Source organism: Nerophis ophidion, linkage group LG09 (genome assembly GCF_033978795.1).
Source record: "Nerophis ophidion isolate RoL-2023_Sa linkage group LG09, RoL_Noph_v1.0, whole genome shotgun sequence".
Taxonomy (NCBI): domain Eukaryota; kingdom Metazoa; phylum Chordata; class Actinopteri; order Syngnathiformes; family Syngnathidae; genus Nerophis; species Nerophis ophidion.
Genome location: NC_084619.1, coordinates 76585725 through 76599920, shown reverse-complemented (window position 1 = coordinate 76599920; position 14196 = coordinate 76585725). Strand labels below are relative to the sequence as shown.

At 38.7% G+C, this 14196-nt stretch overlaps 1 protein-coding gene across 2 annotated transcripts in view; it reads left to right on the top strand.

Moving 5' to 3' along the window:
- The first annotated feature begins 868 nt into the window (after positions 1-868).
- The window catches only part of LOC133559744 (nck-associated protein 1), a 71692-nt gene continuing 58364 nt past the window's right edge, over positions 869-14196 (top strand). For both annotated transcript variants that reach the window (XM_061911807.1, XM_061911806.1), the window contains exon 1: positions 869-1173. In XM_061911807.1, the coding sequence (XP_061767791.1) occupies positions 1066-1173 (108 nt within the window). In that variant the 5' untranslated portion in view covers positions 869-1065. The remainder of the gene's footprint in view (positions 1174-14196) is intronic.

The following is a 14196-nucleotide window of genomic DNA, read 5'->3' as shown; positions in this document are numbered from 1 at the left end:
GCAGAGGTCAACCTGATGTGTAGATTGTTGTTTATGTTGAAAGTGCCTTGACTTTTGTGAGCATTGTTTGCTGTTCAATAAAAATTAAATGAAAATAAAATAATATAATAAAAAAATAATGTCACCATAAGCCATGTGCCTCAACTCAACAGAGGTTTATATTTGTCGAAAACAGACAAAATGGAGTTCCAGCCACATAATTGAATAATAAAACCGCTGCTCCTCCAGGTAGTTCGGGCATCCGGTCAGGATGCCATCCAAACACCTCCCTAGGGAGGGCACATCCGACCGGTAGGAGGCCACGGGGAAGACCCAGGACACGTTGGGAAGACTATGTCTCCCGGCTGGCCTGGGAACGCCTCGGGATCCCCCGGGAAGAGCTGGACCAAGTGGCTGGGGAGAGGAAAGTCTGGGCTTCCCTGCTTAGGCTGCTGCCCCCGCGACCCGACTTCAAATAAGCGGAAGAAGATGGATGGATGGATGTCACCATGTGCCTCAACTCAACAGAGGTTTATTGGTCTAAAAGAGACAAAATGAAGTTCTAACCACAGCATTTAATAATAATACTATTACCAACAATAGGAATAGCACTAATGTCACTACAGGCGGCCATGTGCCTCAACTCAACAGAGGTTTATATTCGTCTAAAAGAGACCAAATGAAATTTTAGCCACACAATGAATTGATTAACGTGGACCCCGACTTAAACAAGTTGAAAAACTTATTGGGGTGTTACCATTTAGTGGTCAATTGTAGGGAATATGTACTGTACTGTGCAATCTACTAATAAAAGCTGCAATCAATCGATCATGTTTAAAGCGCTAATGCACTTACTGAGAAGGCAGTTGTACGAGGTGCATTGAACGCACCGTCACTAAAAACGAGGACTCCCTCATCCCGGCAGGAAAAAAGGGGGAGAAAGAAGGCGTGTGCCGTGCAGGAAGATGATCATGCAGCACATCTAATTCTTACAAAGAACACAACAACCGAGACGAGGCTGTGGACTTCTTGTGGTTTTCTGCCGCCGATCTTGCCTGAATTGAGGGATTTGGTGGGAGCTGCAAGATGTCTCGAGGTGTGATGCAGCCCAGTCAGCAGAAGCTGGCGGAGAAACTCACCATCCTCAATGACCGCGGCGTCGGCATGTTGACCCGCGTCTACAATATCAAGAAGGTTTGCATCATACATCATCATCATCATCATTATTATTATTATATGTGAATCACTGTTAGCACCCGGCAGTGAATGCATCTCTACCTACTTACACTCGCTGCCTAACAGTGTTGGCGTCACTAGGCAGGCCCGTGTTTTCTAGCAGCATCTCCGCTCTGGATGCAACAATAATTACACAAATAGGAGAGCCGAGTTGAGCCAAAGGTGTTGTTGTTGATCCCGGGAGACTTAAATGTCGGGGCCCGGCCAGCTAGCCACGTTAGCTGGCCGGAATGTCGGCCTTACGCTGGGAAACGCAGGTCTAAAGTGCTTCCAATGCTTCTTGTACCGCGGGCCTTTAAAATATGTGTAGTGTGGATGTCAAATTAACTAACAAGGACCAGCAGGAATGCATATTTACCCGGGCTGTTGACGACCAACTTGGGGCCTGCAGTCATGTAATGGCGGCGGGGGTCGGCTAGGCTAGGCTAAGCTAAGCTAGGCTAGGCTAACCGTCGGGAAGCTAACCAGAAGGGTTCCGCCTTACTCCAAACACTCCTGAAAGAAACACGCTGTCAAATAAATGTAGTATTCATTAAGTTGTTTTTTTTTAAAATATTGATATATTGTTGTGCGTGTTAGTATGTCTTTGATTTTTAGATTGTCTTTCCCTGTTTACTTATCGTCCGTAGTTTATGGAAAGGAAGTTTTATTCTTCTTCTTATTCTTTTTTTAAACCTTTATTTTATTTTATATATTTTTTTATAATATCTATTTATTAATTTGATAGGGAAATCATAAAACGGGTGATGAGAAACCCGACACTTTAAAAAAAAAATTAGATTTTTTTTTTTTTTAAAGGAAGTTGACTTTTTTAAATTATTATTATTATTATTATTATTATTATTTTAAACCTTTATTTAATTATATATGTTTTTTTTAATAGTATTTATGTATGAATTTGGTAGGGAAATCATAGTACAGGTAATGAGAAAACCAACACTTATTTTTTTTTTTTTATTTAGTTTATTTGAAGGAAGTTGACATTATTGTTATTATTATTATTTTATTTTTTTATACTTTTTATTATTATATATTTTTATAGTATTCATTTATTAATTTGGTAATGAGAAAACCGAAACTTTAAAAAAAATTTTTTATTTAGTTTATTTAAAGGAAGTTGACATTATTATCATTATTATTATTGCTTTTTTTAACCTTTAATTTATATATTTTTTATAGTGTTTATTTATAAATTTGGTCGGGAACTCATAATACAGGTAATGAGAAAAACGACAGGTTTTTTTTGAACCCCCCTCAATCCCGCCCCAAAAAAATACAAAAAAGGTTTTTAAAAAATACAGAAAGGTAATAAAAGTAAAATAATTACACCTCCTCCCCCACTGCCTTCCTCTTCACCACAAGCAAGTAGAGAATCACAATAATTGACTAAAAGGAAATAAAAATAACAATCACAAACATACAGAGAAGTGTCACTGAATAAATACAACAACAACAACAAAATAGAGTTGAAGTTACTGAAAAGGTTCATTGTCAACTGTGAGTGTCACTTTTATCCTATAGTATCTTTAGTTTAGCTATATAACTAATTACACAGCAATTCTTTTGGACTACCCCTCAGATTATATTTCATTTGATCTTAATCTAAGAAAAACATGAGGTTCTTAATTTTATTTGGTCCACAATCAGTAAATAACAATAAAGATACAATTTCTTATTGGGTCAACAGTCAGTAAATAACAATAAAGATTCCATTTCTAATTTGCTCCACAATCATTAAGTATCTGTATTATTATTACTCCTGTGTGTGGACGACTAAAACGACCCCACATGTATGTTGTCAAACACTAAGTGGTTGGATTTACCGCTCAGTGCGCTAATTACAATTTTGGGTCCACATTTAATTTTTTTAAATTATTTATGAAAATGTTCAATGATTCAAATTACTTTGTCATACTAGTCAGCACACATGAGTTGGCACAAATTTATTACCCAAGGTCCCAGGTTTTAAAATGACACGTCTAAATCCGCAAAGTTTTGCCATTTTTCTTTCACAAAACTTGACCACGCCCCCCTCCACAACAATTTTAAGATACCGGTATATAGCATATATCGCCATTTCGGACTAAAAATACCCCAATATCAGTTCTGGTCCATTTTGCACAGCCCTAGTCAGTGGCCTAGTGGTTAGAGTGTCCGCCCTATAATCGGTAGGTTGTGAGTTCAAATCCAGGCCGACTCGTACCAAAGACTATAAAAAATGGGAGCCATTACCTCCCTGTTTGGCACTCAGCATCAAGGCTTGGAATTGGGAGTTAAATCACCAAAAATGATTCCTGGGCGTGGCACTGCTGCTGCCCACTGCTCCCTTCACCTCCCAGCTGATGGGTCAAATGCAGAGAATAATTTCGCCACACCTAGTGTGTGTGTGACAATCATTGTTACTTTTAACTTTAGTCAACATCAATGTCATTCCGGAGTGTTGAAATGCAACCTAGTTAAAGTACCCATGATTGTCACACACACACACACACACACACTAGGTGTGGCAAAAATATTCTCTGCATAGAGAAACCTAGTTACAGAGCACCTATGATGTTCCAGGTTCTGCACATTGTTAAAAAGGCACCGGCATTAAATGCAATGTGATTTGTGCACACATGAGTGTAGTGGTCTGCATTGTTCTAGGGATGAAACAGTAGGAAACTTTCATATCACGGTTATCGCGACCAAAATTATCACGGTTATCATTATCGTGGTACTGTTGATTGTGCTCAAAAAGTATTTATACCCATATTGAAATCTTTTAACAAATGTATTCATTTATTTTTATCACTAGAATAAAGACACAGAGTGAAAAAGCAATTCCTTTGCATGTTTTGTGTTGCTTGTTACACTATTGTGTTTTAGTCTTAGTATTTTTGTCTGTTTTCAATGGCTAAGCTTTTATTGTCCTAACTATTGCTTTGTACTGTACCTTTTTTAAGAATGATGTAAATGAAAAGGGTGTAACAAATAAAATCAATTATCGTTATTTGTTATTTCGAGCGGGCGTCGCAGACTTTGAAGGCACCTGTTTTGTAGTCCTTGGAGTATAGTTCTAGGAGAGCACAGCTTGCAGGTTCAATGTGCACAAACAGTAATGTCTTTATATCAGTTTAGATTAGGTTATGTCCTTTTATAATGATAGACAGTTTTAAATGTAAAGTAGTATGCCATGGCTCTGATTTCCAAGCAGTCTGCGGCTTTGGAGTTTTGGGTGTAATAATTGAAGTGTGTTGTTGTTAAAGGATTGTGTGGCACAATGCCACAGCTCCCACCACGTTTGTACATTGTTGCTCCAGTTGTTGTGGTATCCACTAATTGTGCGTCTTTGTTGCACAGAATGTTCTGGAATATGAAGCCTTGCCATTGGCTGAAATGACAGACATGGGGTGTCAAACTCGTTTTCATTGAGGGCCACATCGCAGTTATGTTTGCGCTTTTAACAATGAGTTAATGAATATACATGTGTATATATAACACCCTAACAGTATATTTTTTCACATATGTTGCAAAAAATATATATTTTAATTTCACTTTAAAAACTGACAGCTCAGTCACCAGAGTTTTACAGTAATAGAAGTGGATTCTTTACAGCATATAGAAAAATGGAATAAATGGAAATACAATGCCACTGTTTTTAGCGATAATATTCAATCAAAATACTGACATTTTTACCATAAAATCTTGTTTGTTTTTTTAATGTGTTAGTATCTTACTGTATATGGAAAGAAACAGTACCAATGTTGATTTTACTGTTAAAAAAAACTCAGTCAGCGTGATTTATCTGTAAAATATATTGTCAATTTTACAGTCTACAATTTGATTGATGATTTGTTTTGAAATTATAAATCAAGCAGATATTTAAGTGTAGTATTTATCTTTATTTTAACAACAAATATTTTTGGTATACACGATAACATAATATTTTGATAATATTGAATCTCAAAAGATATGAAATTGCATGCAGTACATTATTTGACGTCAGAAGGGAAATAACAATTGTATTTAGTAAGAAAAGATTATGCATTTTATTACACATATTATTTCCAGGCTTTCGCGGGCCACATAAAAATAATGTGGCGGCCCAGATTTGAGTTTGACACCTGTGTGATAGACCGCGGTAGTTGCTGTTTTGTAAGGAAGGAGGCACAGTTGTTGAATGTTAACAATTGAAAGCTTTGCTAAATATAACACTTTTCTTGCTAGGTATCATGTGTGAGTCCCACATCAACACAGGCTGATTTACAGTACAGGCCAAAAGTTGGGACACGTTTTCTTTATTTTCAGGATTATTTACATTGTCGATTGTCACTGAAGGCACCAACACTATGAATGAACACATGTGGAGTTATGTACTTAACAGAAAAAGGTGAAATAATGGAAAACATGTTTTATATTCTGTTTTCTTCAAAATAGCTACCCTTAACTCTGATTACCGCTTTGCACACTTTTGGCAGTCTCTCGATGAGCTTCAAGAAGTACTCAACTGAAATGGTTTTTACTTCACAGGTGTCATAGTTTTGATGTTTTCAGTGACAATCTACAGTGTAAATTGTCTTGAAAATAAAGAAAAAGAAATTGAAATGAGAAGGTGTGTCCAAACGTTTGGCCTGTACTGTACGCGGGTTTGATCATAGGGATAGGATAGGTCTTTATTGTCATTGCACAAGTACAGCGAAACTTTGTTTTCAGCATAAACCCGTTCAAGATTAGACCAACAAACAGTGTACTGGGTTACAGAAAAGGAATGCTGATTGGTCGCCGCAAGGCGCCCCGTAAAAGATGGGAAAAAGGTCAATGCTGGAGAAGGATGAGTAAAATAATACAATCCAGACTGGGCTCCAGTCTGGAGTGGGAAATATCCTCCATAGCAAAGCACGTATACATATTACAACGTACATCTCGAGACATCTAGCAACGGAGGGGAGGGAGTGGGGGGGTCATGGTGGCAGGCCGCATCTTTCAGCCGCTGATCATGCTCCAAAGTACTCTTCTGCCTACTGGAATTAAAGCTGGACTTAGCCAAGTTGCTGTCCAGGAAGGACAACGTGCGTCACCTTGCTAACTGCCTGAAACGTAGACATCGGACAGTGGCTGTTACGCGAACGATGAGGCGAAAGACTGCCTGTTACTAGGCAACCCCCAGTCCTTCCCAAAACTCCGAATGAATCTTGACAAATAATAAAGACGGAGAAAACGGCTGGGGCTTAACTTTGTCTTCGCGCTTCTCTGGACAAGAGTGTTGGGCCGCAGCATCAGCCGTATTAGTTTCCCCGCGTAAATAGGCATGTTAGCGTCGAGTCAGCGAGTGTTAAATGATGATTGCATGCTTGTGCAGCGTGTGTTCCTTCCATGCGTTGCGTCGCAACACTCGGGCCAACGCGGGTCATGCATGCATGCGTGTGTGATGCAGCACTTTTGTCTGGGTGCTTTTGATTTCTTCTCTTCTTCTCTCCGTTCCAATGCTTCCCCCTCTCCTATGCAGCAAGGACAAGTTTGGAAGGTTTGCAAAGTTTCTCACCTTCCACTGATGAGACCCTTCCTTCCCACCTTCACCATCCCCGCCCCGCACACCCCTCCCCACCCTGTTGGTCTTCTGTGCCTCTTCATGTTTGATTGATGGGCTCCATTCATACGACCTTCTAATTCACTGCCATCACAAGTCAACACTTGAACGTGGTTATATGCTGTGTGCTTTATCTAAGTCAAGTCCTTCTTGTTTGGGACACCTTCTAATAACTCTGCAGTCCTCAATCATCTTCCATTCTTGGTTGACTTTGCTTCAGGATCTTTTCTTCCTACAGTATAAAGCAGGGGGGTCAAACTCGTTTCCATTGAGGGCCACATCGCAGTTAATTGTTTGAATGCTCCAAAACATTTACACACTACACCAAAATCCGTCTATTTTAGGGGTGTAACAGTACACAAAAATTTTGGTTTGGTACGTACTTCGGTTTAGAGGTCACGGTTCGGTTCATTTTCGGGACAGTAAGAAAACAACAAAATATACATTTTTCGGTTATTTATTTACCAAATTTATAAACAATTGCTTTATCCTTTTAACATTGGGAACATTATAATCATTCTGCCCACGTTAATCCACATTAAACCATCTCAAATTGTTGCTCAGATTAAATAAAATGACAAAACTTTTCTTCTACATATAAAAAGTGCAACGTTAAACAGTTTCAAGTCAACTCATCATACTTAATTTATTACAGCATTTGGGAGGCCTGTAGTTGATTTTATTATGTGAATGTTATATTTTTATCAACATGTGATAGCAAGGACCCTGCCATTCAAAGCTTTTCTGTCCGTAAAACACACACACACACACACACACACACACACACACACACACACACACACATTGCAAAATAAGATAACGATTCGCTAAAAGATATTTAGCCTTCACCTCAAGCCAGAACTGCGAGCGAGCTGAGCTGCAGTTTAAGTTTCTAGAAGGTCAAAGGGCTCATAGTCATGTTAGTAGTAGTTGAGTGGGAGGTGTTTAATACCTTTTGGGGAGTGTACGCTGCTTTATGCTCACCTGCTAAACACCTATTTGCTCGACGCTGAAGCATTTACTACAATCGATCTGAATACGCACTGCTGATTGGCTGTTGCCACTCTGAATACACACTGCTGATTGGCTGTCACCGCTATATATGTAATCAATCAGATGGTTGTGTGGGTGGGACAATGCTGGGTGCTGACACAGAGGCAGAAGAAGCAAAGCAGCTTGTTAAGACTTTAGATTAGAAACTCGTTCGGTACATCCTCGTACCAAAACGGTTCAATACAAATACACGTACCATTACACCCCTAGTCTATTTGTTAGACTTCTTCAATTTCTTCTTCTCCAGATTTTGGCGCGCTGTACCTTTCACATTTTTCACCCAATTCAAACCATTCCAACTTCAAACTGTTCAGCCTAAATGTCTCTGGGGGTTGTTATATCTACTTTTAGGAACACTAATACAAAACCTTACAATAATGTCTGTTTGAATTCTAAAAACTTTGACAGACCGCCTTAAAAACGGAACGGAATGGAATTACATTTTTTTTTTACTGAATGAGATACCCAGAATATACATGAAAATAAAGACTGTGTGATTTACAATACTATATGAACGATAAAATACTGAATATTGACAACATATGATGTGGGATCTGAACCGAGGATGTCGTTTTGGCTTGTGCAGCCTTTTGAGACTCTTGTGAGTTGGGTTATATAAATAAACATTGATTGATTTATTGATGAGCGTCACACCCCCCCGTGATGGACATATTTTACAATCAAGCGAAACGCAACCATACAAAACCTTACAATAAGATATGATTGAATGCTAAGTACTTTATGACAGACCACCTTTAAACGGAAAGGAATGGAATGTAATTTGTTTTTACTGAATGAGACACCAAGAATGTGCATGAAAATAAAGAATGTGTGATTTGCAATACTATATGAACGATAAAATACCGAATATTGACAACATGTGAGCGTTACACCCCCTCTTGATCGACATATTTTACAATCAAGCGAAACGCAACCATACAAAACCTTACTCTGTCTGTTTGAATGCTAAAAACTTTATGACAGACCGCCTTAAAAACTGAATGAATGGAATGGATTTTTTTTAACTGAATGAGACACCCAGAATGTACATAAAAAATAAAGAATGTGTGATTTAAAATACTATATGAACGATAAATTACTGAATTATGACAACATCTTGATCGACAAATTTTACAATTAAGCGAAACACAACCGTATAAAACCTTAAAATAATGTCTGTTTGAATGCTCAAAAGTTTGACAGACTGCCTTAAAAATGGAACGTAATGGAATTTATTTTGTTTTTACTGAATGAGACACACAGAATGTACATGAAAATAAAGAATGTGTGATTTACAATACTGTATGAAGGATAAAACACTGAATGTTGACAACATATGAGGATCACACCCCCCTTGATCGACATATTTTACAATCAAGCGAAACGCAACCTTACAAAATCTTACATCAATGTCTGTTTGAATGATAAAAACTTTGACAGACCGCCTTAAAAACGGAATGGAATGGAGTTTAATTTGTTTTTACTGAATGAGACACCCAGAATGTACATAAAAATAAATGAGTGATTGACAATACTATATGAATGATAAAACCCTGAATATTGACAACATATCAAATGCAACAAACACAACGAAATATGAACGCGAAGGGTAAAAAAAAAACCCACCTACTATCTGATATATTTGATATATCACTTAGCTTTAGAACTTTATTGTAAAAATCTCCTTCCGTGTCTGTCCCTGAAATCCACATTTCAGGCTGGTCGCTCTGGAAACATGCTTTTCTACACCAAAATTGATCTATTTACAAAACTTCTTCAATTTCTTCTTCTCCAGAATTTGGCATGCTCTACCTTCCACATTTTTCACCCGTTCCAACTACAAACTATTCAGCCTTGTCGGGAATCGCGGGCTTTCCCTTGACACATTCCAAAAAAATCCCACATTTCCCAGAATACCAGGTTTTCCGGGACATTCTTCCATTTCAAAATGAATTGGCCATTTGTCAAACTTCCACCATTTCTACATTTAAACTATTCAAACCATTCCACCTTCAACACATTGCACCATCCTGAAAATTCCAACTACAATTTTTCCAAGTTCAAAAAATTTCCAGGATTTTCCAGAATTCCTGGTTTTCCAAAGCCCTATTTCCACCCTTTTTTCTGGCGACTACTCCTTCCACATTTTTGAAAGCATTTCAACCGTCAAAACATTCTTCCAAATCAGGACTAAAAAACAAAGTTGTTTTTTGAGTTGCAAAAATTCCCGGTTTTCCCAAAATTCCAGGAATTCCGTAATACAATTTCAACATGTCACTATTTCAACATGTCTCGACTGATTTGAAAAATTCCAAAACCAACCATTTCAACTCTTTCAGACCATTCAAGTTTTTTACCATGTTCAAAAAATAATTTCCCCAAATTCCCAAATTTTTGGGAAATTCCCATTGAAATCAATGGAACATTCTTCAAAGTTCCACAACTCCCAGACTTTTCATTTGATTCAAACTGTTCCAACTTCAAAATATTCAGCCTGTTTGGGATCGATATGTTCACACGGCTCAAAGTATACACACACACACTAATATATATATATATATATATATATATATATATATATATATATATATATATATATATATATATATATATATATTAGTGATGCGCGGATAGGCAACATTTTATCAACACCGCAACCGCCCGCCATCCGCCCGTTGTTATATAACGGGTCGGCAGCCTTTACCACTCATAGATCTAATTTGACCCGTTACACACAATATAGAAGAAAATGGGAGCCGCAAACATTCTCGCGACTGTTTGCTGGTGCTTATCCAGATAACGAGGATAAGGACGTGCTATGAAGCCATTGCCTTTGACACCTTCAACATCTACAAACTGTTTGCCAGTCCAGCAACACAATAACACAACATAAACGCAACACAACAAATACCCAGGATCCTTTGCATCCATGACTATTCCTGAATATATTTTACACCCCCGCGCCCCCAACCCCGCCCACCTTACCAACGCATGGGTGGGTGGGGGGGCCGAGTTTGGTGCTAGCGGGGTGTATAATATAGTCAGGAAGAGTCATGGATGCAAAGGATTCTCGGTATTTGTTGTGTTGCGTTTATGTTGTGTTACTGTGAGGATGTTCTCCCGAAATGTGTTTGTCATTCTTGTTTGGTGTGGCTTCACAGCGTGGTTCATATTAGTAAGAGTGTTAAAATTGTTTAAATCACAAGCATCAGTGTACTCTGTGTCACCCAGTATGTCTCTCAGTAGTATGTGTGTGTCTGCGGAAGCCACATATAACATGTTGCTGGACTGGCATGCAGTTTATACATGTTGTGGATGGCGTCAAAGGCAATGGCTTCATAGCACGCTTTAATTCTTGTTAACTGGGTGACCGCCAGCAGATATTCGCGAGAATGTTTGCGGCTCCTGTTGTATTCTTTACTTTGTGACACGGGTCAAAATGGCCCATTGAGTGGTAAAGGTTGCCAATCTCTGAACCATGTATATCAAATATTTCCGAATGATTCAACCGCCACCCGCCCGAATCTATTCAAAATCAAATTTTTCGTCATGTCACCCGCCCGACCCACGGTTTATCCGCGGACTCCGCGGATGAGACCGCAAACCGCGCATCTCTTGATTTATTTGTTGATTAGATTAGTAAATGTCACTAATCAATCGATGTATTTATTGTAAATAAAGTTACGCAGACCGTTTTAAAATTTGGTTTAACGCAGTTAGCCTTCTCACCGAGAGATCCAACCAGCTCCTTTACTTTCAGGCACTTATGGTCCACATTTTCATTGATTTAATAAATGTGGGACTTAATTAACGGTTTCTCATTACAAATGCACTGTTTTTTAAAGTTGCAAACGCTTATTTAGTGAAACAAAAAGAAATGTAAAACTGCATCAATATACATACACACAATTATTAATCAAATCGTAGCTCCTGAATCGTATCGAATCGCGAGGTGGCCAAAAATTCCCACCTCTAGTACCAACCATCTTCTACTTTAAGTAAATTTGATGCGGTCCTAGTAGGAGTGTGACGAGATCGGGCTAGATGAAGATGTGACAATATTTCTGGTTTAAAAGAAACGCTGTCTGCGTTCCAGAGGGCAAACATAGCCAAGTTTTTACAAGCAGCTTTCACTGACTGGCGGTTGTTTTAATAATCAAGTAATCTATCAATGAATGTTTGATTCAGTGAGTAAGCGAAAAAAACGTAATCGCCTCCATGCGTCTTTCAGGGAAGATTGTTGATGTTGGTAGACTTTTTTAGGGCATTATGGCAAATGACGAGGCAGTTGCTTCGGTTGCCGTGGTAAAATTTGAGCCCTGATTGCGTTTGGACTAAAGTACCATTTTAAAAGGTCAGATTCCAATCGGATTTGGACGACCTCCTGATGTGCCCTGAATCTAATGTCAAAAGATAAGATTTGAAGCTCTTTGGAGAGTTTAGACTGATCTGTGTCACTTGAGGGCAAACAAATCTGATTTGGTGTGCAGTGTAGATGCTGTCAGGTTCAAACACCGATAACATCTACAAACCCCGTTTCCATATGAGTTGGGAAATTGTGTTAGATGTAAATATAAACAGAATACAATGATTTGCAAATTCTTTTCAACCCATATTCAATTGAATGCACTACAAAGACAACATATTTGATGTTCAAACTCATAAACTTTATTTTTTTTTCAAATAATAATTAGCTTGGAAATTCATGGCTGCAACATGTGCCAAAGTAGTTGGGAAAGGGCATGTTCACCACTGTGTTACATCATATTTTCTTCCAACAACACTCAATAAACGTTTGGGAACTGAGGAAACTAATTGTTGAAGCTTTGAAAGTGGAGTTCTCTACCATTCTTGCTCGGGGTCTTGTTGTCGTATTTTACGCTTCGTAATGCGCCACACATTTTCGATGGGAGACATGTCTGGACTGCAGGCGGGCCAGGAAAGTACCCGTACTCTTTTACTACGAAGCCATGCTGTTGTAACACGTGGCTTGGCATTGTCTTGCTGAAATAAGCAGGGGTGTCCATGATAACGTTGCTTGGATGACAACATATGTTGCTCCAAAACCTGTATGTACCTTTCAGCATTAATGGTGCCTTCACAGATGTGTAAGTTACCCATGCCTTGGGCACTAATACACCCCCATACCATCACACATGCTGGCTTTTACACTTTGCACCTATAACAATCCTGATGGTTATTTTCCTCTTTGTTCCGGAGGACACCACTTCCACAGTTTGCAAATATAATTTGAAATGTGAACTCGTCAGACCACAGAACACTTTGCCACTTTGCATCAGTCCATCTTAGATGATCTCGGGCCCAGCCAAGCCGGCGGTGTTCCTTGGTGTTGTTGATAAATGGCTTTGGCTTTGCATAGTAGATTTTTAACTTGCACTTACAGATGTAGCGACCAAATGTAGTTACTGGCAGTGGTTTTATGAAGTGTTCCTGAGCTCATGAGGTGATATCCTTTACACACTGATGTCGGTTTTTAATGCAAAACTGCCTGAGGCATCAAAAGGCCGTAATATCATCGCTTACGTGCAGTGATTTCTCCAGATTCTCTGAACCTTTTGATGATTTTACGGACAGTAGATGGTAAAATCCCTAAATTCCTTGCAATAGTTCGTTGAGAAATGTTGTTCTAAAACTGTTCGACAATTTGCTTATAAATTGGTGACCCTCTCCCCATCCTTGTTTGTAAATTACTTAGCATTTCATGGAAACTGCTTTTATAGCCAATCATGGCACCCACCTGTTCCCAATTAACCTGCACACCTGTGGAATGTTCCACATAAGTGTTTGATGAGCATTCCTCAACTTAATCAGTATTCATTGCCACCTTTCCCAACTTCTTTGTCACGTGTTGCTGGCATCAAATCCTAAAGTTAATGATTTTATGCAAAAAAAAATGTTTATCAGTTTTAACATATGTTGTCTTTGTAGCATATTCAACTGAATATGGGTTGAAAAGGATTTGCAAATCATTGTATTCTGTTTATATTTACATCGAACACAATTCCCCAACTCTTATAGAAACAGGGTTTGTATTAGACAAGACAAGAAGCAAAGGAATCTAACAGAGACAGGATTCAATTTAGCTCATGAGGAGAAAGGTCTGGGGCTGCACACTCAGCTACAGCCTCCCACCATGCTCTGAAGGCAGTCCCAGTGCGCTCCTCCCTTATTTGGGCATTTTCTGATTACGCAGCTGCTCCTAAGGGGAGGGGGTTTGTAAACAGTTCAAAGAAAAGGTGCCTGGAGTGGTGTCAGGTTTTCCCTCTCTCTGCTATGTAGACCTCGGGTCATGACAAGGTCTTCCTGTGGTTGTCCAATTGATCAAAGAAACCGACACC